General features: G+C 43.8%; 1 protein-coding gene across 2 annotated transcripts in view; it reads right to left on the reverse strand.

Annotated features, from left to right (window-relative positions):
• LOC137652318 (ATPase family AAA domain-containing protein 5-like) overlaps positions 1–23,755 on the reverse strand; it is a 334,913-nt gene that overhangs the window by 230,064 nt on the left and 81,094 nt on the right. For both annotated transcript variants that reach the window (XM_068385648.1, XM_068385649.1), the window contains exons 4-6: positions 1,958–2,209; positions 1,686–1,791; positions 875–1,002 (exon numbers count right to left, since the gene is read on the reverse strand). In XM_068385648.1, coding sequence (XP_068241749.1) covers positions 875–1,002; positions 1,686–1,791; positions 1,958–2,209 — 486 coding nt within the window. The remainder of the gene's footprint in view (positions 1–874; positions 1,003–1,685; positions 1,792–1,957; positions 2,210–23,755) is intronic.

Below are 23,755 nucleotides of genomic sequence, written 5' to 3' on the forward strand. Positions count from 1 at the left end.
TGTTTTTGTTTGTTTATTCAAAAGAAACCATTATTACCTAGATATCTGAGGCTTTAGTTTATAAAATAAGCTATATTTCTGTTTAAGAAAGTATAGATATAACATACTGCGCAAGAGACAACACATAAGAAGTTGCATCATTCTCAAAGAACATGCGTAATCTACGAGTCATCTGAACGAAAACACCAAACACTTACATTAAGTATAGTTAAGCTTTACTATAGCTTTATTGCTGTACACATATTACAGTAATATACACTACAATATCACTGAGTATTAGGTTACAATACAGTATTACTAAATGGGAACAACTTTTGTTATACAAAACAGTATGGAGATGATGACGACTCGGTAAAACTTTACCTCAGCACAATATTATACTGTTACCATACTGTGTCCAGTACGTAGTGTACATGTGTGCAAATGTACTGTACACTGTACATATGATTACAAAATGTCAGTGTACATGTGTGCAAATGTACTGTACACTGTACATATGATTATAAAATGTAGTAGAAACCAAATTAAGACAATATTCGGCAGTATTTACTGTGTTAATCATATCATCATCTCGGGCACTAGCTCATGGCAAGGGGCAGTGGCTTTTTAGGTTAAGAGTTAGCCCTCCCTAGTGCAGCATTTTTTCATGAAAATTCACTTTTCTTACCTATGTCTGTAACCTAACTATCGCGAAAAAGGAAGGCTGACTGTATAAATTTAAATCAAACTGGAATACACTAATCTGTAACAATGATGTTAGGAAAAACATGAATTACAAACTCATTACTTCAAATCCCAAAACTGTAGTGTGATAATAGAACTTGTAACAAAAATTATACCTCTGGACATAAAAATAAGTGGCATGTATACCTACCCTGTGGGAGCTTTTATTTGGCGCTGTTGATCTGCAGATGAGGAGAGACCTGGTGTATCCAAGTTGACCAATTCCCGTTCTTCAGAAGAACAATTGCGTGTTACTGTAGGAGACCCTTCTTTTTCTTTCTGCAAAAATCAACATAACTGATGTCTTCACTGACATTTAGGTTATTTATCTTATCATGTGGTGACAAAACCAAACTTCCACATTAAGGGAGTTGGTTAAAAGAAGGCTAAAACCTAACTCCCATATGGGTGAAAAAGCATCAGCATGGGGCAGCTTACATTAGACCCAACATTATTCTGTGATAGAGATTTTGGTAATCAACCAGTCATTTTGGATTGTTGTGTTTTTAGTAATAAATTGCAGATAGCTTTATATTCACAATATTAGTTTTATCAGGCTTGATCATTACTTGTGTTGACTGCTAAAAGAAAATGTCATGCATAGGAAGCAAAAAAACTAACATTTAACAAAACTGTGCTCTGCAAAAGCTATTTACATACATTATTTCACATTGTTATGAAGGATCTATGAAAGTCTCATTCTCATCAATACTCTACAGAATTCTTCAATTCAAATATCTGCCATCAATGGGTTACATTTTTTGCCCCAAAAGACCAAGTTTGAAATACTTATACAATATTTGATAAGACTATTTCCAGAAAAGAATATACAGTAATACTTAATGGCATAAGTTACCCAATTTATTTTTTTTTTGTACACGAGAAAACCATTACAGTATGCAAATACAAAAAAATTCAAAATCTATATCTAGAGTATCATAAATAATAAAAGTTGTACCTACCTCTACCAAATGATTGTGATCAAGACAAATTTCTTTAATGACAAGAGACTTCCCATCAGCAGATGATATCACTTTCAGCTTCCATGGACATTCAACTTTTGATTTTCTTTAATAAAGAAAATTACGCATAAAAATTCTATAAGGTTACATATTCGAGTGTACAGTACTAAAACTGCTCGAAGAAATATGCTAATTACATAACGCTAGGTTATTTCAAAAATAATTTTCTACATATATTGCAAGTTCTCAAAACTAAATAAAATTATACCTACTGTTGAGAGATTTTTAAGGACTTCTTAAGTTTTTTAGTGGAGCTGAAACTGCATTCATATACAACATAACCATACTTCAGGGATGGTTTGATAACTTTGCCAGATAATTTAGCAATAGCATCAATTGAACGAGAGTCTCGAATTCTTATGGCATTATGGCCATCAGTTTTAAGTTTCTCCAAATGACTATTCCACTCGTCAAAAGATTGAAAACTGCTGCCTTCACTAAGCATCACTGCTGACTCCACAGACCTGTTTTTTTTTTTTTTTTTTTTTAAGAAAATTCAACAATACTTAGTAAATTATAAAAAAATCAAGACAATTTTCTATAAAATTTTATCACAGTATGTTAGAATATACAAAAAAAAAAAAATAATAATTTTTCAGCTAAACAAACCTGAATCCTTTTCAAAATAAGTTTACGTCTTCAGAGAACCTGAATGGCTATTGAATTGTTAACAAAGCAGATGGTTAATAACGGTGGCAACAGGGGGAAGCTACTCCCACCCACCTTTCAAAAAATAGACCCCTTTGTCCTTGGGTTTGACTGATTGAAGAGAGATATTCAATGGCTAGGAAAAATGGTATTTTTATTATAAAATGTTATTTTCATTAGTAAAATAAATTTTTGAATATACTTACCCGATAATCATGTAGCTGTCAACTCTGTTGCCGACAGAAATCTACGGTCGGGATACGCCAGCGATCGCTATACAGGTGGGGGTGAACACCACAGCGCCATCTGTGGTCAGGTACTCTAGTACTTCTTGTCAACACCACCTCAATTTTTTCCTCGGTCCACTGGTTCTCTATGGGGAGGAAGGGTGGGTCAATTAAATCATGATTATCGGGTAAGTATATTCAAAAATTTATTTTACTAATGAAAATAACATTTTTCAATATTAATCTTACCCGATAATCATGTAGCTGATTCACACCCAGGGTGGTGGGTGGAGACCAGCATACATGTTAACACAGAAGCTAAGTATCCCGTATTTTATTTTATTAGTTATTCAAAAATAACAAAATAAATAAGTACCTGGTAAGGAAGACGACTTGAACCGTTACTCTGCCTTTATTAAGTACGTCTTTCTTACTGAGCGTAGCGGTCCTCTTAGGATGCTGAACGACTCTTAGGTGCTGAAGTATAAAGGGCTGCAACCCATACTAAAGGACCTCATCACAACCTTTAACCTCGGCGCTTCTCAAGAAAGAATTGACCACCCGCCAAATCAACAAGGATGTGGAAGGCTTCTTAGCCGACCGTACAACCCATAAAAAGTATTCAAGAGAAAGGTTAAAAAGGTTATGGGATCATGGGAATGTAGTGGCTGAGCCCCCGCCTACTACTGCATTCGTAGCTACGAATGGTCCCAGGGTGTAGCAGTTCTCGTAAAGAGACTGGACATCTTTGAGATAGAATGATGCGAACACTGACTTGCTTCTCCAATAGGTTGCATCCATAACACTCTGCAGAGAACGGTTCTGTTTGAGGGCCACTGAAGTAGCCACAGCTCTCACTTCATGTGTCCTTACCTTCAGCAAAGCAAGGTCTTCTTCCTTCAGATGAGAATGTGCTTCCCTAATCAGGAGCCTGAATAGGTAAGAAACTGAGTTCTTAGACCTTGGAAGAGAAGGCTTCTTGATAGCCCACCATAAGGCTTCTGATTGTCCTCGTAAAGGTTATGACCTTTTTAGATAGTACCTAAGAGCTCTAACTGGGCAAAGTACTCTCTCCAGTTCGTCCCCCACCAAGTTGGACAGGCTTGGGATCTCGAACGACTTAGGCCAAGGACGTGAAGGAAGCTCGTTTTAGCAAAAAACCGAGCTGCAAGGAACATGTAGCCGTTTCAGATGTGAAAACTATGTTCCTGCTGAAGGCGTGGATCTCACTTACTCTTTTAGCTGTTGTCAAGCACACGAGGAAAAGAGTTTTTAATGTGAGGTCCTTAAAAGAGGCTGATTGGAGAGGTTCAAATCTTGATGACATAAGGAACCTTAGGACCACGTCTAGATTCCAGCCTGGAGTGGACAACCGACGTTCCTTTGAGGTCTTAAAAGACCTAAGGAGGTCCTGTAGATCTTTGTTGGTGGAAAGATCCAAGCCTCTGTGGCGGAAAACCGCTGCCAACATACTTCTGTAACCCTTAATCGTAGGAGCTGAAAGGGATCTTACGTTCCTTAGATGTAACAGGAAGTCAGCAATCTGGGTTACAGTGGTACTGGATGAGGAAACTGCATTGGCCTTGTACCAGCTTCGGAAGACTTCCCCTTTAGACTGATAGACTCTGAGAGTGGATGTCCTCCTTGCTCTGGCAATCGCTCTGGCTGCCTCCTTCGAAAAGCCCCTAGCTCTTGAGAGTCTTTCGAAAGTCTGAAGGCAGTCAGACGAAGAGCGTGGAGGTTTGGATGTACCTTCTTTACGTGAGGTAGACGTAGAAGGTCCACTCTTAGAGGAAGAGTCCTGGGAATGTCGACCAGCCATTGCAGTACCTCTATGAACCATTCTCTCGCGGGCCAGAGCGGAGCCAACCAACGTCAGCCGTGTCCCTTTGCGAGAGGCGAACTTCTGAAGTACCCTGTTGACAATCTTGAACGGCGGGAATGCATACAGGTCGAGATGGGACCAATCCAGCAGAAAAGCATCCACGTGAACTGCTGCTGGGTCTGGAATCGGAGAACAATACAACGGGAGCCTCTAGGTTATCGAGGTAGCGAACAGATCTATGGTTGGCTGACCCCACAGGGCCCAAAGTCTGCTGCAAACATTCTTGTGAAGGGTCCACTCTGTGGGGATGACCTGACCCTTCCGGCTAAGGCGATCTGCCATGACATTCATATCGCCCTGAATGAACCTCGTTACCAGCGTGAGCTTTCGATCTTTTAACCAGATGAGGAGGTCCCTTGCGATCTAGAACAACTTCCACGAATGAGTCCCTCCCTGCTTGGAGATGTAAGCCAAGGCTGTGGTGTTGTCAGAGTCCACCTCCACCACCTTGTTAAGCTGGAGGGACTTGAAGTTTATCAAGGTCAGATGAACCGCCAACAGCTCCTTGCAATAGATGTGAAGTGTCCTTAGCTCCTGATTCCATGTTCCCGAGCATTCCTGTCCGTCCAAAGTCGCACCCCAGCCCGTGTCTGATGCGTCAGAGAAGAGACGGCGGTCGGGTTTCTGAACAGCCAAAGGTAGACTTCCTTGAGAAGAAAGCTGATCTTTCACCACGTGAGAGTAGACCTCCTCTCTTCGGAAACAGGAACTGAGATCGTCTCTAGCGTCATGACCTTTATCCAGTGAGCCGCTAGATGATACTGAAGGGGGGGAGGTGGGGTCTCCCTAACTCGATGAACAGTGCCAGCGATGAAAGTGTCCCTGTTAGACTCATCCACTACCTGACTGAGCATCGGTTCCTTCTCAGCATGCTCTGGATGCAATCTAGGGCTTAGTATATCTTTGGGGCCGACGGAAAAGCCCGAAAAGCTCGACTCTGAAGATCCATACCCAGGTAGACAATGGTCTGGGATGGGACGAGCTGGGACTCCTCAAAATTGACCAGGAGGCCCAGTTCCTTGGTCAGATCCATAGTCCATCTGAGAATCTCCAGACAGCGACGACTTGTGGGAGCTCTTAAAAGCTAGTCGTCTGACGGAGCCGGACACAAGATCATGGTACTGCTGCACAGTCTGTGAACTGTCAACCATGGGGAAGCGAGGAAGTACAGTGACAACCCGAAGCTGTCTAGACTGTCTGGGTCGTACAGACAACTCCTTATCGGGTTGCTGAGGTTGCCGCACTGCGTCACAACAAGACACTTCTGCTGGTTGTTGAACGTCTTCCCAGTGACACACTGACTCCGTAAACAAAAAATCCTCTAACAAGGACTAAGCTTGGACTGCATGTCTTGCAACACAGCTCAAGGTCTATGGGAGCAGGTGTGGTAACAGACGGGGTTAGCGACTGAAGTGGAACCATTACCCTCCCTGGAAGCATGCTATGCTTAAATAAAAGTCCATAGGAGGCTAAGCAGCTAAAGGCTCCTCTCCAAATGACAGAGTCCTCAAGGGAAAATCAGAAGGAGGGAGAATAGCACTTTCTCATCTACAGGAACCATATCCGAGAAAAGCTAAGTTCTCTCAGTGAGGGTTTCACTGGTGCAAAAGCAGCAGACTAGAAGGCAACGTTATGAAACTGCTTGACAGTCTAGTGAGTTGGCAACAACCAAAGATGTGTGACTGAGAAGCATGCGGTAAGGTATGCAGAGCATGCTGTATGTAGAGCATGCTGTAAGGTAAGCAGAGCATGTTGCATGGCGTGCGGCTTATGCTGCATGGGATGAGGCTCATGCTGCATGGGATGAGGCTCATGCTGCAAGGTATGAGACTCATGCTGCATGGGATGAGGCTCAAGCTGCAAGGGATGAGGCTTATGCCGCATGGGTTGAGGAGGATGCCGCATAGTATGAGGCTCCTGCCTCATGGGTTGAGGCGGTTGCCGCATAGCATGAGGCTTTTGCCTCATGGTTTGAGGAGGATGCCGCATAGCATGAGGCTCCTCATAAGCATGAGGCTGCCTCATGGGTAGAGGAGGATTTTTTAAAGAAATCTGAACCTGACACTAATCTAGCTGTCCGAGGATTTACCTGGTGAGACATCAGTCTCTTTACCAGCGAGTTTTACCAGATTTCCCCGGGCCACCACGTGACACAATTGGTAGTAATTCATACAAATTACCCCTAATGAGTCAATATGGATAAATATCAACACAACATCGTGTTCAAATAGAAATAAATTTCTACCTCATACTTGGGATCGAACGCTAGCCCCTTCTAATGAAAGGCCAGGTCGAAACCAACCATGCCACGAGAGCCCATTCAAGAGTTGAGGTTCTTGCCTCAAGAGTGGAGGTGGCTGCCGCAAGAGTTGAGGTTGCTGCCTCAAGGATGGTGGAGGTTGCCGCAACGCAAGAGGTTGCTGCATAGCGCTGGTATCTGGCAACTCCCAATGCGGCAGCTCACGCGTGGAGGTAGGTTGAGGAACCTCAACATCATACGTCTGGCAGGGTGGACTGCGCAGAGGTGGAGTTGAGGTTGCTGCCTCGAGGATGGTGGAGGTTGTCGCACCGCAAGAGGTAGCTGCCTCGAGGATGGTCAAGGGTAGAGGAGGTTGCTGCAAAGCATAAGGCTCCTGCCTCAAGTGTTGAGGAGGTTGCCGCGTGGCAAGAGGCTCCTGCCTCAAGGAAAGTGGAGGTTGCTGCACAGAGCTGGTATCTGGCAACTCCCAATGCGGCAGCTCACGCATGGAGGTAGCTTGAGGAACCTCAACATCATACGTCTGGCAGGCTGGACTGCGTAGAGGTGGAGGAGCGCTCGCAGGAGGAGGTGTGTTAACCTTCTCTGCCTGAAACTCCTGCATCAACACCGCAAGCTGAGACTGCATTGTCAGCAGCATAGACCACTAGAGTTTAAGAAAGACAACAACAAACGGAGCTACTGTCCGTTGAAACTGAGGGTCTAAAACAGCTGGTGCGGCAACAGACGGAGTTACTGTCTGTTGCGATACCACCTTGCCTCTCTGGGAGGTGTGCAGTTGTCGTACTGCAGCAAGTCCGAACTGACCCAGTGCTAATGGCACCACCTAGGAGTTGGACTTGCGCGGAAGGGACCGACTTGCACTTAAAAGCTGCAAGATTTGGTCCATGGTTTCTGCGAGAAACCTCTTCCGCAGACGAGGAATAAATGGGCTCTCTCGTCTTTGTGTGGGTGGGGTGATCACGTCGGCTACGTGAGTTGGTTACACCCGAAACCACGGAGGGAAACGTCTGTTCGTCGATCAAGGCCTGCTGAACCCATAAGTCCTTCGACATTACTTCTCCCCTGGGCTTGGGAGCTTGTAAGAGGTCCCAGACTAGGCGAACAACTGGCACGAACAGACGAACCCTCGAACGCAACACTGTAACACTTTGCGCTTATCACTTATCACTTTTGATTTTCTGTTTGCACTTATTTCACTGAACTCGAAACTTTAAGTGGTTTGTACCTGAAACACGCAATTCTATCCTTCATTAAAAGTTAGTAATTGCGAAAACAGTATTACAATGTAACAGAAAAACATAATGAAAGATAAATAATTCAGTGGCTGGAAAAGAGATTAAACACTAGATCAAATAAACTACGTTTAAAATCTCTCACCGCATAAAGTCTGAGAACAAGAATAAAACTCTAGAAAAGTTTACCTTCTTCCCCTAAAGAGACTAGGGAGAAGAGCAAAAACGATAACAACGTTACCCGCTTGAACGAAACGTTTATCCTCCTCTCTCTCCCTCCGTCTCTATCTCTCTCTCTCTCTCTCTTGACTTAGCACCTGAGAGAAGAGCCCAATTATATAAATCGTTAAAACATATTATTGTTAAAGGAAAAAAACTGAAAGGTTTCCCAAATAAAAAGTTCCTTTATTAGAATAGAACCATTTAAGCTAAGAAAGAATGAACAAAACGCTAGAATCGGTTTACTCTTACTGCAACATGACACCGTGATAGACTCTCTCTCTATCGTAACGATAGAGCGCAAGTTGAACGTTCTGAACGTCAACAACTGCAGAGACAAAACAAAACGTTAGTTCAACTTTGAAAACAGTACAAGACTATCAAAGAAATTCTTTCAAAAACATTAAAATAGCATAATATGTTAACAGGTAAAACGAAATGACGGGCTCAAAGTTAATTAACTTCCAAGAAAAGACCGCCTACTATTAAGAAAGGTCGAATATAAACAAATATAAAAATTAATTTTAATAAGTTTATAATAAAAAGAAGTTAATCAAAGAGGCCTATAAAAGGCGGAGAGATATAAAATAAATCTATAACTTTGTTAAGCAAAATTAAGAGAGTCTATACTCTCTTCGACACCAACACTTCCGTCTAAGGGAAGGGTCGGCCATTTAAAAGTGAAAGAGAGTTCATACTCTCTTCGTACCAAAATTAAATAAAAAATTAAATCAAATTAATTCCAAAAACTTGCTAAGCTAATGATATAGCTTCCTGAATAGCGAAGGCTAAACTCTAGAGCAAATACATCACCAAATCGTGAGCAATAACTCCAGAATCAACAGCGTATCCATGTAGGTCTAGCCGGAGGTACGACAGAGGAAAAATTGAGGTGGTGTTGACAAGAAGTACTAGAGTACCTGACCACAGATGGCGCTGTGGTGTTCACCCCCACCTGTATAGCGATCGCTGGCGTATCCCGACCGTAGATTTCTGTCGGCAACAGAGTTGACAGCTACATGATTATCGGGTAAGATTAATATTGAAAAATGATATTTTCATAATAAAATAAATTTTTTAACATACTTACCCGCTGGTTATATAAGAATGGCTAGCGTTCCCGACGCCTCGGCAGAACTATTTAAAAACTTGCGGCTAACGCAGGTATGTCAGGTGTACACTAGCACCCTGGTGGACTACAGGTAGAACTACTCCCACTTCTTCAGATTTTTCTTGCCCCTTGGTCTCTAGAGGGGAGGAGGGTGGGATTATAACTTATATAACCAGCGGGTAAGTATGTTCAAAAATTTATTTTATTATGAAAATATCATTTTTAAACATAAAACTTACCCGCTGGTTATATAAGAATGGCTGATTGACACCCTTGGTGGCAGGTCCGAGACCGCAATTTGATTGAAAATTCACTTAATAGTTACACATAACTAATATAAGTGGTTCGTACTTGATAAGGAAACAGACTGCAATGGTTCTCTGCCTCATTCTGTCTGTTATCCTTAAAAGATCCAGCGGTCCACCCAGGGGGCTGAAGATCTCTAGGAGCTGTCAAACGGTGCCATAACCTATAACATGACAGGACCTCAACTAATACCCTTGTTCCGGGAGCTCTCAAGGAACAACATGACCACCTGACCAAATCAATAGATTGCGGAAGACTGTCGACCAGTCTACACATACAACCTTAAAAACCAACAAAGTTCCAAGAGAAAGAAAAGAGTACAGTATTAGGGATTAGGGGAACGTAGTGGTAGATCCTTCACCTACTACCGCATTCGCAGCCACGAATGGACCCAAAGTGTAGCAGTCCTCGTAAAGAGTCTGAACATGTTTTAAGTAATGGGATGCAAATACAGACTTACTTCTCCAAAAAGTCGCATCCATTATGCTTTGCAGAGAACGATTCTGTTTAAAAGCCACTGAAGTAGCCATTGCTCTTACTTCGTGAGCCTTCACCTTGAGCAGCCTAAGATCTGCCTCATTACACTGTGAATGAGCTTCTCTAATTAAAAGCCTTATAAAAAAGGAAAGAACATTTTTGACATAGGCTGAGAGGGCTTCTTGACTGCACACCAGAGCGCCTCCGAGTTGCCTCTCAAGCTCTGTTCTCTCTAGATATATCCTTAAAGCTCTAACAGGACATAGCACTTTCTCTATCTCATCGCCCACTATGTCATAAAGATTAGTAATTTCAAAAGATTTGGGCCACGGCCGAGAAGGAAGTTCATTCTTGGCCAGAAAACCCTGCTGCAAAGAACATATTGCTTTTCCGTTTCTGAATCCAATGTTCTTGCTGAAAGCATGGAGCTCACTGTCTCTTTTGGCCGTTGCCAAGCTCACCAAGAAAAGGGTCTTCAAAGTCATATCTTTAAAAGTAGCCGAGTGCATAGGCTCGAACCTGCCACTCATAAGGAATCTAAGTACCACATCCAAGTTCCAAGCTGGTGATACCTGATGACATCTCTTAGACATTTCAAAAGACCTAAGTAGGTCTTGTAAATCTTTATTGTTGGAAAGATCCAGATTTCTATGTCTGAAAACAGTTGCCATCATACTTCTGTATCCTTTAATCGTCGGGACCGAGAAGTTACGCTTATTCCTCAGATCTAAAAGGAAGTCGGCAATCTGTGCTATAGAGGTATTGGACGAAGAAACCGAGTTAGCTCTACACCATTCTGTGAATACCTCCCATTTGGATTGATATACTCTAATGGTAGAGGTCCTCCTTGCTCTTGCAATAGCCTTGGCTGCCTCCTTCGAAAAGACTCTAGATCTTGCGAGTCTTTCGATAGTCTGAAGGCAGTCAGACGTAGAGCTCGGAGGTTTTGGTGATTTCTTGCCAAATGGGGTTGTCTGAGAAGATTTGCTCTTAACGGGAGGCTTCTCGGCACGTCCACTACCCACTCCAGTATCTCCGGGAACCAGACCCTCGACGGCCAAAAAGGAGCAATTAGAGTCATTCTGGTCCCCTTGTGAGATACAAACTTTTGCACTACTTTGTATAGGATCTTGAAGGGTGGAAACGTGTAAACATCCATGTGCGTCCAATCCAGCAGGAACGCGTCTGTGAGCTGCCACGGGATCCGGTACTGGAGAGCAATATGTTCCCAGTCTCTTTGTTTTGGAGGTTGCAAAGATATCTATGAGAGGGCAACCCCATAATCGCCACAACTTCTTGCAAACCTCCAGATGTAGCATCCATTCTGTGGACAGAACTTGGTCCCTCCTGCTGAGCCTGTCCGCACTCATATTCCTGGCTCCTTGAATGAATCGAGTCAATAAAAGAATCCTCCTGTCCTTTGCCCAAAGGATTAGAGATTTCGCCAACTCGTACAGATTCCGAGTGGGTCCCCCCCTGCTTCACTATGTACGCTAGGGCCGTGGTATTGTCCGAATTGACCTGTACCACATTGTCCAGGACCAGGCCCTCGAATCCTTTGAGGGCTAAGTGCACCGCTAAGAGCTCCTTCTGATTGATATGAAGAGCCTTCTGTTCTTTTGTCCAACCCCCTGAGATCTCCCTTCTCCCCAATGTTGCTCCCCACCCCAAATTTGAGGCGTCTGAGAACAACACGAGGTCTGGGTTCCTCTGCTCCAACGAGAGACCCTCATTGAGTTTGTGAGCATTGTTCCACCATTGAAGATGTGATTTGATCGTATTCGTAACGGGAATACTCTCCTTGTCGAGACTGTCTCCCCTTTTCCAATGAGCATTGAGGTGGAATTGAAAGGGGCGCAGGTGCAACCTTCCCAGAGATACAAACTTCTCTAGAGACGAGAGGGTTCCCAGAAGACTCATCCATTCCCTTACCGTAGTGACTTTTTTCTCCATAAAGACTCCCAGCCTTAGAAGGGCTGACTGAACTCTTGCAGGCGACGGAAAAGCCTGAAAATCATGACTCCGAATCTCCATCCCCAAAATAAAGGATCTTCTGGGATGGAGTCAACTGTGACTTCTTTGAACTCACTAGAAGTCCCAATTCTTTTGTCAAATCCAGGGTCAACTGAAGGTCCTTCAAACAGGGAGCTCTTATCAACCAATCGTCCAAGTACAGGGAGGCTCTGATGCCCCTCGAGTGCAGCATGCTCGCCACATTCATCATTAATTTTGTAAAAATCAGAGGAGCTGTGCAGAGGCCAAAACATAAAGCTCGAAACTGGAAGACGTTTCCCCTGCATACGAACCTCAGATAACGTCTGCAACTTGGATGTATCGGAACATGAAAATAAGCGTCCTGGAGGTCCAATGATACCATCCAGTCTCCTTTCCTCACTGCTGCCAGCACAGTCTTCTGAGTCTCCATAGTGAATTTCGAGTTCTGGACGTAGCGGTTGAGGGTGCTCACATCCAGAACCGGTCTCCATTCCCCTGAACTCTTGGGAACTAGGAACAAGCAGTTGTAAAACCCTGGAGACTCCAAATCATGCACCCTTTCTATCGCTCTCTTTTTGAGTAGAAGCAACACTTACAAGTGCATGGCTTGCCTCTTCGGTCCCCTCTTGTACTTGGGCGAAAGATCCACCGGATCTGTGACTAAAGGAGGCTTTAATACAAACGGAATTTTGTATCCTTCCTTTAGAAGACGTACCGACCAAGGATCCGCTCCCTTCTTCTCCCAGGCCTGCCAGTAGTTGTTCAGCCTGGCTCCCACTGCTTGAAGGGGAGAGCAGTCAGACCCTGCCCCAGCTGGGCTTGGCTCCTCTTTTCCTTTGCTTCCTTGCCTCTGGCTTGAAAGTACTTCTCCCTGTAGATTTACCCCAAAAGGGCTGAGCAGAATGAGAATATGACGCCCCTTCCTTAGTTCTACGAGAAGAGAAGGACGTAGGCAAAACCATACTGGCTGTTTTAGTAACCAAATCCTGAGTAGCCTTCTGAGTCAAATTTGCAGCCACTTCCTTAACTAAATCCTGCGGAAATAGAGCCGAAGACATGGGCGCAAAAAGCAACTCCGATCTCTGACATGGAGTGACACCCGCAGAGAGGAAAGAACATAAAGTAGCTCTTTTCTTTATAACTCCTGCAGTAAACAAAGCGGCCAGCTCATTAGAACCATCCCTGACTGCTCTGTCCATACAAGACATAAGTTGGATAAGACTACTTGTGTGGCCTTCATCTCGGCCACTTTTCTGCTCAAGGCTCCCAGTGACAGTAAATTAAATACCTCAAATGCTCTAAACAATCCTTTTAAGAGGTGGTCAAACTCCGACAATGACCACCACACTTTAGTCTTTCTCATGGCCATGCGACGGGAAGAATCCACCAGGTTTGAGAAGTCTCCCTGCGCAGACGCTGGAGCTCCCAAACCTAAAATCTCTCCCGTCTCATACCAAACGTTCGATTTAGAGGCTAACTTAGCTGGTGGAAAAGCAAAGCATGTCTTGCCCAGAGCTTTTCTTGTATCCATCCATGCTCCCATTAATTTCAATGCTCTCTTAGAAGAGCGGGAAAGCACCATTCTTGTATAAAAAGAAGTCTTCACTGTCTTGCCCAAGATAAACTCAGAAGGGGGAGATCGCGGAGTAACTGGTGCAAAATTGTCTGGAAATAATTCCGAGAAGACTAGCATTAACTTTTTGAAATCCACCGCATGTTGAGGTGGTTTCTCCTCCTCTCCTTCCGAGATATCCTCCAACTGTTCCTCATGAGAGAACCTCATCCTGATCTTCTAATTCAGAGACTGGGGCTGCGTTTTGACCCAAACGTTGAACCTCCTGTGCAGGTGCAACAGTGTCGACATGGGCGCGCTTGCGTTGTTCCATATCCGTTTCCAATTGACAGTCACTTGACTTGCGTTTGCTGTCACGATTGATTCTATAATGGGATGAGTCTGGCTGGCGCCGCTCTGCCGCCTCCTGGCGCGCGCGTTCACGCGATGTTCGCACTGCTGCTCCGAGGAGCCCTGGCGCGTCGCGCTCACGCGCCCTACCCGTTCATGGCTCGACTGGTGTGGGTCGTCACGCTGGCGCTGCTCGCGACGTTCAGCGCCTTCAACAATTAACTCCTGAGGCTCGCCATGTTGCCGCTCAGGCTCCGCTTGCGCCCCGCGCCTGCTTCCATCCTGCCGCTTCGCGGCTCGCTCCGCCATTTGGCGAACATTATCACGCTTGGACTGAATATCGGCTGAATGCTCCTTTGATATTTGTTGTGAAAGAGCTTTGCCGAGACAAATCTACTCCAACCTTCCGCTGAACAGTGAAACTGTGAGACCGCCTGTGCGATATCACATCAGTCCCAGAGACAATAGGCCGCCTGTGCGACAACGGGTCTACCACCAAAGACTGACGCCCAGCCTCACTGCCAACAACCGGTCAATAAGACTGCATCTTCGACGAGAGCTGTTGTTTCATGTTCAACAACAAAATCCACTTTGGATCGTTTTGAGGAGATAATTGTACAGCCTTTTCTATCGCTCTCCATTCCTTTACCCCTTTCGGGAGAAGAATCCCAGTCCAAAGGAAGAGGTGGAGCATGAATCGTCACACCAGAACCAGAAATTAACTCCGCATCCAAATCCATTACTCTATCCCCATCGGAACCCACATTCGAGCGCTTCGCAGAACACTCGTCAAGGGACCGAAAACGTTCGGGTGTTTCCCAATGACTACTGCGGCTGTTCCACTGACTGAACTTTCCTCTTAATCGGTCTAGATTCTTTACGCCACTTATCATCACGTGACTCCTCATCTGAAGAGGGAGACAAAGCACTAACCTCACTTTTTCTATAGTGAGGGTGAGCGCCCTGAGCTACGCCATCAGGATCACTCGAGGGAACGTCTACGCGACTGATGAAGCCTCACGTTCCCTTTCGCCCTTCGACATAACTTCTCCCCTTCCGGGAGCTTGACAGAGGTCTTGGGCTAGGCGAACGACAGGATCGCGCAGGCGCGCCCTCCACTACACTAAACACATTCGTCGGGCTTTTAACACTTGTTCGATCACTAGTCCGACCACTTTTGTGTAAATTAATTTCTGACATCATTTGTTTTTTGTCCGCTGCTAAAGATTCAACCCTCACACCGAGAGCTTGAATAGCGGATAACATCTCCCTCATCGTAGGTTCTTTCGGCTCTTGATCTAGCACTACGGGGGAAGACATAGGATTAATTACATCAGACCTAGATAAATCCACAGAACGGGACGAACTACGTCTAATCCTTTCTTTCTCTAATTTCTGAGTATAACGCTCGCAAGCTACCCACTGACTTTCCGTTAACGAAGAACATTCTTCACACCGATCCCCATAAACACACGATTTTCCTCTACATTTAACACAAATTGTGTGCGGATAAACAGAACCTTTAGGAAGTAGAGTCTGACAACCTTTACTACACTTCCTATATAAAGGGGAGGGGTCAGCCATATTGAAAAGTGACAAGAGAAAATTAAACAATAACAAAGGTCAAAATAACTAAATAACCTCACAATAATAAAGATTTCAAGAATATTTGAAAAGGAAAACACCAAAGCGAAAGCCAACAAAAACAAAAAGACAGAGTATATCACCAAATAAACCGTCCAATTGAATGTAAACAGCGAGTGAATTTTCAACGTTCTGACCAGTACGACCGGCAGGAAAAATCTGAAGAAGTGGGAGTAGTTCTACCTGTAGTCCACCAGGGTGCTAGTGTACACCCTGACAACCCTGCGTTAGCCACGAGTTTTTAAATAGTTCTGCCGAGGCGTCGGGAATGCTAGCCATTCTTAAATAACCAGCGGGTAAGTTTTATGTTTAAAAATAAATTATTAAATATACTTACCTGGTAGTTACATATATATGGCTTAAATCTCGCGTTTCGATGCGGCACAACAGAAAATTCAAATTCGTGGCGATCGCCGCCATGACAATAGGTGGTCATACATGAGCGCCATCTCTCATAGGTTATCAGAACTATTCCCAAGATTCTTCAGAAATTCCATGTCTCTGTTTTCAGAGGGGAGGAGGGAGGGCCCTTTTATATATGTAACTACCAGGTAAGTATATTTAAACATTTATTTTATAATAAAAATACCATTTTTAAATATGTAACTTCCCTGGTACTGTAGTTACATATATATAGCTGATTGACACCATTGGAGGTAGGTCGAAAACCTCATCCCATTGGGAATTCGTATAATTATTAATAGCTACAATTAGTAGTACTAATAATCTGGTTCTAACCTGATAAGGAAGCTGGCTTCACAATGATACTGCCTCATTTCGCCTGCATTCCTTAAGAGACACAGCGATCAACTCAGGGGGCTGTAAAAATCTCTTGGGGCTGCCACAAGGTCCTCGACCTTAGCGTGGCTAGACCACCACCCTTGCAAACCTGGCATAGCCAAGGATACTGATGCATTCCTTAAGAGACTCAGCAATCCACTCAGGGGGCTGTAAAAGTCTCTTGGGGCTGCCACAAGGTCCTCGACCTCTAGCGTGGCTAGACCACCACCCTTGCAAACCTGGCATAGCCAAGGATACTGAATCTGACCACCTACTCCAAAGTTAAAAAATAATAAATAAAAAAAAAAGTAACTTGACTTGCATCCCAGTCTGTGGAAGGTTGCGATAACCTTCACAGACAACCTGTGAACACAAATACAAGAAAAAAGGCAAGGGTATATATTAAGTTATCGGGGAGAAGCAGTAGACCCTTCTCCAACTACGAAGCCAGAGGTAACGTACGGACCCAGGGAACAGCAATCCTCATACTGGGTCTGGACATATTTGAGAAAGCACTCTGTGAAGATTGATTTACTTTGCCAGAAAGTAGGCTCCAAAATTGGCTTCATTGACCTATTGTGTTTGTAAGCCATAGAAAATTGCTACAGCTCTAACCTCGTGTGGTTCTACCTTAAGGATAGGGATAACTTCTTATTTACAATCCTGGAGAGTTTCCCTTATCAAATCCTTAACGAAAAAAGACCAGGGTATTCTTTGATACAGGTAAAGAGGGCTTTTAAACTGAGCATCAGAGGCTGTCTGCTTGTTCTCTCAGGTGTTTGGATGCGTGCAGATAGAAAATCTTTTAGAGCTCTCACTGGACAAAGGCCTTTCTCCTTTTCCCGTCCAATTTAAGTGAGATAGCTCTGGATGGTAAAAGCACTTGGCAAAGGTCGATAAGGATTCTCGTCTTTGACGAGAAAGCCTAGCTGAAGGGAGCACATTGCATTGTCTCCCTTAAAGCCCACCTTCTTGCTGATGGCTTTTAACTCTCCTATTCTTTTGACTGTAGCCAATGTAATTAGGAAAAGAGTCTTCTTGGTAAGATACTTCCAAGATGCCTTGTCCAAGGGTACAAACCTACTTGAGGTTAAAAAGGCCAGGACTACATCCAGGTTCCACGAGAAGGTTGGATTGTCCTTCCTCTTAGTCGTCTCAAAAGATCTAATGAGATCTGAAAGATCCTTGTTACCTGACACGCCAATGTGTCAGTTACGAAAGACGGAGACTATCATGCTGCGGTGACCCTTGATGGTAGGCACAGCTAGTTTTTCTTTTGTACGCAGATACAACAGAAAACTCTGCTATATTGGCTATAGAGGTATTGGTAGAGGAAAGTCTATTATTCCTGCACCATACCTCTAAATATGTCCCATTCGGATTAGTAAACCCTAATAGTGGTAATGATCTGGGGGTATCTACCAGCCACTCCATCATCTCTGCAACCCAATGTCTCATGGGCCGAAAAGGAGCTATCATGGTCATGCGGACATTGGGCGAATCCCTAAATCTTTTCAGGACTTTGTCCAGGATCATGAATGGAGGAAAAGCGTACATGTTTAGACCTTTCCAGTTCAGAAGAAAAGAATCTACTGCGACTGCTTCCAGGTTTGGTACAGGAGAGCAAAATACCGGCAACCTCTATGTCATTTGTGAGCCGAAGAGGTCTATCGAGTGTTGACCCCACAACATCCAAAGGATGGTGCACACCTCGTGATGTAGGGTCCACTCTGCAGTAGGAACTTGCCTTCTTCTGCTGAGCAGATCTGTCCTGAGGTTTTTCTCCCCTTCTATTAAGTGAGTAATCAGGGTGTGGTGAATGGCCACTAGCTCTTTGATATTTATGTGTCATTTCCTCTGAGACTCTATCCACAGACCCGTCAAGAATCGTATGCGTCAAACAGGGACGAAATCGACCTCTCTAGTTCAGACTGAACCGTGTGCTGATTGCTGAGAGGGATCGTCAACCGTAGCCGGGTGACCACCAGGGGAAAGTCCTTGCAACATTTCCGGATTGCCTTGAGCGCAATCTGAACCGATATCGTCCCCAGAAAAATGATATTCTGTGAGGGTGTTAGTTAAGATTTAGCCAGGTTACCATCAGACCTAACTGTTGCGTTAAGGGCATTATCATTTGAAGAGCCTCCAGACACTTTACTTGTGATTCTGCTCTGAGTTGTCAGTCGTCCAGGTACAAAGAAAATCCTTACTCCCTTTATTCACGTGAAGCCAGGTTGCCACGTTGGACATCGCCCGGGTAAAACACATAGGGAGTCGTGCTCAGTCCAAAACAGTGTGTTTTGAACTGATAATGGTCTCGAGGAACACGAGCCTTAGAAATTTTCTGTGGTCCAGGTGTATCGAGATATGGAAATACGCGTCCTGCAGATCCAAAAACACTATCCAGTCTCCCTGTCTGTTGCCTGTAAGGACTGACGCTGAAGTTTCCATGGCAAATTTTACTTAGCTAACGAACTTGTACAATGGACTGACGTCCAGAAAAAGGTTTTCATCCCCCACCCCGAGCTTTTCGGAACTAGGAAAAGTATGTTGTAAAAACCCCTCCAAGGAGGTATCCTATACCACTTCTATAACTGATTTCGACAGCATAAGGTTCACTTGCTCTTGAAGAGCTGCTGCCTTGTTCCCTGAGTGAGCTGTTGTCAACTCTAAGGGTATCGACGACATGGGAGGCATAGCACGTCTCACTTTTGATTCAGTTTGTTGTCTTGGGAATCTGCGAGCTTGACCTCCAGCCGCAATCCTCTGAGTTCCCCTTGAAGGGGCTCTCCCACGAAAGGGCTGACGGGTGGGAAGCTTCCTTTTGTATCCTTCTTAAAAAGCTAGCTGGTAGGGCTTTCTTAGCAGTCCTAGAGATAAGAGCTTGCGTAGCCTGTTATGTCAGAGCTGTCGACAAATCTTTCCCTAAGTTAGGAGGGAAAAGATGATTACCCAACGGAGCAAGAAAAAGTTCAGATCTCTGAACAAGGGACAAACCTGAAGATAAGAAGGAACAAAACATAGTCCTCTTTTTAAGAATTCCTGCCATGAAAAGGGCGGAAAGTTCGATGGAGCCATCCTCCCGGCCTTATCCAGACAGGCAATCAGATGCATCTGAGCCTCGTTCTTAGGGTCTGTGGCTTCTGCAAGAGTTCCGAGAGTCCAGTCCATAAAGAAAACTCTCTTAACCGATCTAGCCAAGACCATCTTCTTGAAGGAGGATGTTTTTCGGGGTCTGCCCTTCAAAACTGAGAGGGCGGGCTCTGAGGTATAACAAGAGTAAAGTCTTCTGGAAACAGAGATGTTAAAACTGTCAGAAGTTTTTTTTTTTTTTTTTTAAATTAGCTGCCTGTAATGAATCCTGAGATTCGTCTTCTAATTCAGCTAATGGAACATCAATTCCCTGATTCGAATGGGTAGAAGACAAAACTGCGTCATCCTGACGGGTATTATCTTCCAAAAATAATTCATCTTGTCCTGAAGGATTCTCGTGAAGCAATTATCCAGTTGCGAAGAAGCATCACGTTTGTGAACTGTAAGCCTTGAGGGAAAGACAGGTTCCAGTGCTTCCAGCATAAGATCATCATGCTGTAGCTGTAAGGAAGCATCAATATCGGTAAACCCATTCGAGGGAAAATCTTGTTCGCGTGCATCCAGCATGCGTTCAGCATGTTGTATGTCAACAGCATGACGCGAGGGAGCGTTAGTTGCGCGTTCAGAAAATCGCGAAGGAGACAAAAATTTGTCTATCCTGTTGCGAGTACAAGTCCCGACTATATGAGTCCATCATGCGTCCAGATTGAGACTACTGTATGTTTCCATAAGAGGTATCAGTCTACTGCATGCGTCCCAAATGTTGTAAGTCTGCCGCAAGCCGCAAGGAAGCGTTAGTATCGCGTCCAGTCAGTCGCGCAGAAGAGACAACTGTTTGTCTATAGTGACGTGGGGACAAAACCTGACTGCGTGCGTCCAGCATATGTCCAGACTGCCGCATGCGTCCAGCAAATGTCCAGACTTCCGCAAGCGTCCAGTTTTCCGTGTTTCCAGACTGCTGCACGAGTCCAGATTTCCGTGAGCAATCAGCGTGTCCTATGCGTCTCGCATGAGCGATAGTCGCGCGTTCCGCAGATCGCGAAGGCGAGACAACTGCGTGTCTATCTTGTTGTGTTGACAAATTTGACTGTATGCGTCCAGCATACGTCCAGACTGACGTCTGCGTCCAGAATGCCGTGAGGGAGAGACCAGAGTGCCACATGCGTCTGCCTTGTCGCTTGCCGCAACGCGAGCTGATCGCTACAAGGGAGCGTTGCTGAGTATCGGAGAAATACGCTGTCCGATAATATCGGAAGACCATTTTCTTGGTCTATTGCTGTCCTTAGATTCTTTTAGACGCAATTTTTCTGCTCAAGAATCATAAGCGTCGAACAGAGACGAAATCGACCTCTTAAATTCAGACAAATCAGATACATGATGAGCGCCGTGTGCACTAACTGAACGATGTACTGATCGCTGAGAGGTATCGACAACTGTCGATACTTCCAGCGCGCCTTGTAAGCGATCTGAACAGTGTATCGATCGTTGTGAGGGATCGTCAACAGTATCAGGATGGTCACCAGGGGAAAGTCCCTGTGACATTTCCTAATCTAGGGGAATGGAAGGAGCGTGTACTGACGTAAACTGAGCACCTTCTTCCTCCGACGAACTATGCGTCTTACGTGATTGTTTCGGTGCTGACACGTCGTCTTCGTCCAAAAGGAAAACCTCCGGCGAACACCAGTTACTGCAGAAGGTTTATTAGGAGACATACGTCTCTTGAGTGGTCTTGAACGTAGTGGTTGGTGCCAACTACGTCGCGGTTTTGCGTCATGCGACGAAGTCCCATACATTTTAACCTCGCCTTTCCTGTGGCGAGGGAGAGCGATCTGGGGATCGTCAACATGATCGCTCGAGGGGACGTCCGTTCGCTGATCAAAGTCTGACATATCCTTTGGCCTTTCGACATTCCTTCTCCCAGGGGTTGGGGAGCATGGAGTATGACGGACACGAACGAACGCATCCGCCACTGCACTGACATTGAACACTAGCACTTTGAATTATTTCACATTAGATCTTAATAGACCTTCCCGTTGCGAGAGATTATACTTTTCGTCAAGGGCTAGAAAGAAAATACAATAGGATATATGATTAATATTAATATTCTCAAAATCAAAATATAAAATAACGATACAAGTAATTGTGAAAACAAAAAACGATTGTCAAGAGTATTACGTATCGTAGATTGACGCATTGCGTCATTTTATGTGCCATTGAACACTAGCACTTTAAACTATTTCACATTAGATCATAATAGACCTGCCCGTTGCGAGAGATTATACTCTTTCGCCAAGGGCCAGAAAGAAAATACAATAGGATATATGAATAATATTAGTATTCTCAAAAGCGAAATATTAAATAACGAAACTTGTGAAACAAAAACGATCGTTTATTATTTGACATCTCCCTTAGAGTACGACAAGCGTAAAATGGCTGTACGCTCGAGAAAACTCTAAATCAAAAATTGACAAAGGGAAATATACTAATAGGATAAATATATACTTGAAAAAGAAAAAACTAAATATATTTCCCTACATTATACACATACTAATGCTTAGTAAGCTAATATTCTAAAATCTCTTGCAATTAAAGAAAATAATTCACATCATGCAAGTCATACTAAGAATATTACGTCACAGGATTGTGACGTCATCACGATGGCGGACTGAATTCCTTCAAGGTAATCAGATCTTGTTCTGCTAAGAATTTACGTCACAAAATAGTGACGTACAATGTTTTAATGTTTAAATGTTTTTCTTTCCATTATAACATTAAGAGTTGTTCGTTAGTTAATAAAGTAGGGGGGAAAAAAATTCTTTGATCCCTCAATGTATAAACATAGAAAGAAAAACAAATACATACATGCTCCCTGCTAAATACAGTGCGGGAAGAAAGAGCAGCTCGAAAGCCGGTCTAGCCCTACACACAAAATTTAACGACCGAAGAGCCATCTTATTAAATAACGATACTTGAAAATCAAGTTAAATTAAACTGTTCAAGTTGGACCAGCAAAAAAACTATCCTATACAATATCTTAAATAGCTGAAAGGCAGCGAAAGCCATTAACAATAATCAAGACAAAAGGTACTTCACCAAATTGTAGAATAAAGTAATATAACCACGAAACAAATTCCCGAAGTGTTGACTCGATCAACGACAAGAGAATTTCTGAAGAATGTTGGGAATAGTTCTGATAACCTATGAGAGATGGCGCTCATGTATGACCACCTACTGTCATGGCGGCGATCGCCACGAATTTGAATTTTCTGTTGTGCCGCATCGAAACGCGAGATTTAAGCTATATATATATGTAACTACCAGGGAAGTTACATATTTAAAAATATAAATTACTTTCATAATTTATTTGTTTCTACAACTATTCTCAATTTTTCCTTCATTTAAAATATGGAGATTTCACTCGCTGGAGGGAGGAAATCCTTTGGAGCCAAAATGGAAGGTTCTTTTCTTTCTTGAACATATCCTTCATATAAGAATAGACAGCTCTACCGAAAAGGATATAGCAACCCTTTTCAGTCTAAAGATTTGGGTTAAGGCTGAGCAATAACCTGAGGTAACTAGACATCTGTTTCGCTTACCTGCTCAGGTCTGTATTGTGTAGGATTCATTTACCTTTCACCAACTAACTAACCCGCTTCTTTACTTTGGGCTGTACTAGCCAGAAGAAAAAAAGGGGTTTGAAGCATAACTCCACTTGGCAGACAGGTCAGGATATACGACCAATCAAGAGTAGTTGAAAGGTGTGTGTGTTCGATAGAGAACAGGAGAGGGGTCGGTGACAAACAATTGTGAACGTTGAATGTCTTGACGCTCACTTAACAACGTACGATGCCCTAGCACTGTAGTACATCCAGTATAGCTCTACTGGGAGAGCAAACTAGAGAAAAGGGACTAATGAACAAAGAGCAAATGGTAAATAGATCAGTAACACCGAACATAGGTGGAAACGTTCAGAAAAATTTGTATCGTCAGTAGTATGGAAACGTTCAGCTGCTCGCATCGGAGTGTTTTTCTGTTTGCTCACCAAATGGAGCAGAAAGAGCCTAAAGATAGCAATCGAGGATTGATTGAGAAATACAGTGTTCAACTTTTGTAGTTTCTCTGGAAGAGAAAAGAAAGGCAGATGTATTCATTGAGACTCCTACTGTACAGTCTTAAAAGACTACATATTTAAACAAATAAAAATGAAATCAACAGTTTGTACAAAAGCCT

Source organism: Palaemon carinicauda, chromosome 13, assembly GCF_036898095.1.
Source record: "Palaemon carinicauda isolate YSFRI2023 chromosome 13, ASM3689809v2, whole genome shotgun sequence".
In the NCBI taxonomy this organism is placed as follows: Eukaryota; Metazoa; Arthropoda; class Malacostraca; order Decapoda; family Palaemonidae; genus Palaemon; species Palaemon carinicauda.